Here is a 3367-nt window from a genome sequence, read left to right on the forward strand (position 1 = left end):
CTAAAGAGACAATTTGCTTTATCGCAGCAGGATTATGGATTTGAGCTGATCAGACTGACACTGACCTGAGGTGAAAGTGAGATTAGACATTTTATTTGTTTATTTAAAATATTTACAGATGAACTTGGCTCAGTCTTAGTGTTCTGTTTATCTGTTAAGTGAAGTCATTTCTAAGATTTAATGATTCACATTTAAAAATGGGATAAGTGTAAATGTTTACAGTGTAAACATTTTTACTAGAAAACAAAATCTGACCTTTGTCTCCATCTTGTGCGTAAATATAATATACAAATAAAACACCACTATTATAAAGCTGCACCTTCATCTGAAATCTCTGCAGCTTTGTTCATACAAACTATTTTCTGAGTTTGTAAACATACAGATTAGCTGTGAGAATGTAAAGTTTATCAATGATCACATTTGATTTCTGTCTGGGGTTAAATGTGAATGTTGGTCTGAAAAAAAGATTTAAAATGTAGCTGCTTAAAATAAATTCTTGATTTGATAAAATCTGCTGATTGTTTCAATAAAACAGCTTCAGCACAACAAGAATATTTACAAACTAATAGAAGCAAATAATATTTTATTCTAAGGAGTCAGTTAAATGTAAACACAACAATCAAAGTGAGTTTCCAAGTTAAATGAATCTGAACTAATGACTGTGTCTGAAAAGCTGAATTACTGTCAAACACAACAACAACAGAATCACTGAATTTATTTATTTCACTTCACAGAAACATTTTGTGATCTCAATAATCAAAGAGAGCAGTTAAAGAATAACATTGAAGTACAAATCAAAGGTAGGTGATTCATTGAAACACTGAGGCTGAGAGTGAAGTTTGAAAATCAAATTAAAACCTAATTATGAAACATGAGAAGATCCAGAAATCTTTAAACTGTGAGAGATGTCAGCTTCTGATTAAGGTTAAAAACAACACAAGAAATAACATTTTTAATGAAATCAATCAAGTGTAGTTACACTGATGAGACAGCGTCACAACTTAGAAGTCATTTCTTTGAATTTGGAAAACTTTAAAGAAGACGTGTTACTTTCAAATGTTATTTAACTGAAAACAAGATGCTGATAATCAGGACATTTAAATCTTGTAGTTGTAAAGTTGACTCTTGCTGATGTTTAATCATGAATCCTTCTTTTAAGAAGTGTCACAGTTTGCTGTTCACACTCAACAACTTTGAAAAGCAAAGAAATCATCATTCAGATTTTAAAACTATCAAAAATATTTACATGAACAACATGAGAAATATTCTGAAAATATTAATTTAAAAGAAACAAGAAAAAAAATGTAAAAGTTTCTTACAGAAACTCGAGTGGGTCACAAGATTTTCACATGAAAAAGTTGCTTTGTTTTCATTGAATTGCTAATAGTTCCACTAGATCAACAAAATGAAATAAAACCTGATAATGAAGTTAGACAGTGTGATTAATAATTTCCCTAAAATTAACCCTGTTGCTGTACTGAAAAAACAGTTAAAATAAAGAATCACTTTACAATCAAATCTCAGTCTGACAGATTTTGATATCAGAGGTTTTGGCGTCTCCTGCTTCTCCAATACTGAAATATGGGAAGAGTTTCTCAGTGAAAGTGTCTCTGTGAGTGTAGATGTGAGTCATGTCTTCAGGGTCATAGAAGGACACCTCCCCCCTGTCATAGTCCAGCTGGACGCTGATCCTCTGGAGACTCTTCTTCACTGTCACAGTCTGACCAACACAATTAGTGTATTTTCCACTGCGATGCAATAAACACCAGATTCCATCTTTTGGTGAAGCAAAACACTGTCCCTTCCTGTCAACTGACTCTTTAACTAAACCCACAATCCAGTTAGGATGGTCTCCCACCTCCACCTCCCAGCTGTGTTTCCCTGAGCTGAAGCCTTCAGAGCCAAAAATATTGGCATACTTAGTGTTTCTCTCTGGATTATCAGGAAGCTTCTGCCATGTGTCTCCACATCTCACACTGGTCAGATCATCAGACAGATAGAGACGGGGGTGTGCAGTGTTTGGGTCCAGAATGACAGGACTGAAGTGGACCTTCTCCTTCATCTTCTCCCACACTCTGAAGGACAGGTTGCCCAGGTGTTTGGCCACATCTATCAGTGCTCCTGAGACCAGCTGTGGATCTGACACTGAGCTCTGGGCTCTGGCTCTGCTCTGAGTGTCTTTATAACTGCTGAGGAATGGCACGCTGTGTTTCTGCAGCTCTTCTTCAACAGCACAGATGCTGTCTGACAGAGAGGAGATCTGCTCCTCAATCATCTTCATCTCTCTGCTGATAGTCCTCCCCTTCTGCTCCTCTTCCTCCCTCAGAGCTGCCAGTCTGGACTCCTCTTCCTCTTTCAGGAACTGCTGGAGCTTGTTGAACTCTGCTCTGATCTGCCTCTCTGTGGACAACAGCTGCTTCTTGGAGTGTTGAATCACTTCATTGTATGTTTCCTCCACTTGTTTGTATTTGTTCCTCTTGTCCTGCAGAGACTGTAAGTCAGATTTCAGCTGCTCCTTCAGGTCACTGACTGCTTCTTCTACAGGAACCACTTTGTGACTGTGGTGGTGAGGAAAGTCACACACGGTACACACAACTCTCTGCTCGTCCACACAGAACAGTTCAGGCTCTTTCTGATGATCATTACAAAATACATCCACTTTCCTCTTCTTTTTTACTGTCTCTGATGATTTGTCTTCCTGTCTTTGAGCAAAAGTGTCAGCAAGTTCTTTCAGTGTAAAGTTCACATTAGGAAGATCCTTTGAAGATTTTCTTTTACAAATGGGACAGTTTTTGTTTTTAGTTTGTTCCCAGAATTTCTGCAGGCAGCTTGAACAGAAGCTGTGGCTGCAGCTCAGAGACACAGGATCTCTGAAAGTCTCTGAACACACATGGCAGCTCAGGAAATTTTCAAAAAGAGCTCTCTCAGCCATTTGATCTTTAAGTATTTTTAACTCACCAAATTAGTGTCTCTTGAACTTTCTGGTAAAAATCCTCCAAACGTGTGTTTTTCAGCAGAGATCTGACTCCCTGTAATGGCGTCTCAGCTCAGTTCAAAAGTGCCGGAATTTACTTTCATTTTCATGAATCACGATCACGTGTTAAACTGAAACACGCACATAACACTTGTGTCCGTCAGAGGGCGCTGTGTGTGTCATTCAGATAGTTTTCAGTTTGTGCTCCTTAAAACGACACAAAAGTGAAAAATTTAGAAAATTTTGACTTCTCCATTAAAAAAAAACGAAACCTAAATAGAACATAAAAATGACACAAAGAAGGTGAAGCTGTGGTGTTTCAGAAGTTCAAGTAGGAAAAGTCAGCATGTTCTCAGAGTTTTTATCTGCAGTTTGAACTAAAGTTTTCGTTGC

The 3367-nt window shown here is 37.6% G+C and overlaps 1 protein-coding gene across 1 annotated transcript; it reads right to left on the reverse strand.

Annotated features, from left to right (window-relative positions):
• Positions 1 to 410: 410 nt before the first annotated feature.
• LOC147317897 (nuclear factor 7, brain-like) lies at positions 411 to 3100 on the reverse strand. Its single transcript, XM_086315319.1, has one exon. The coding sequence runs from the start codon at positions 2930 to 2932 to the stop codon at positions 1514 to 1516; it is 1419 nt and encodes a 472-aa protein (XP_086171445.1). The 5' UTR covers positions 2933 to 3100; the 3' UTR covers positions 411 to 1513.
• Between the last annotated feature and the right edge of the window lie 267 nt (positions 3101 to 3367).

Source organism: Aulonocara sp. 'chitande type north' Nkhata Bay, linkage group LG12 (genome assembly GCF_057382095.1).
Source record: "Aulonocara sp. 'chitande type north' Nkhata Bay isolate Kocher_YH1m ecotype deep benthic linkage group LG12, A_spYH_male_GT1.1, whole genome shotgun sequence".
Classification (NCBI taxonomy): domain Eukaryota; kingdom Metazoa; phylum Chordata; class Actinopteri; order Cichliformes; family Cichlidae; genus Aulonocara; species Aulonocara sp. 'chitande type north' Nkhata Bay.

Bases quoted from the DNA above. Each gene is read 5' to 3' on its own strand.
- LOC147317897 (XM_086315319.1), bottom strand. From the start codon at position 2,932: ATGGCTGAGAGAGCTCTTTTTGAAAATTTCCTGAGCTGCCATGTGTGT.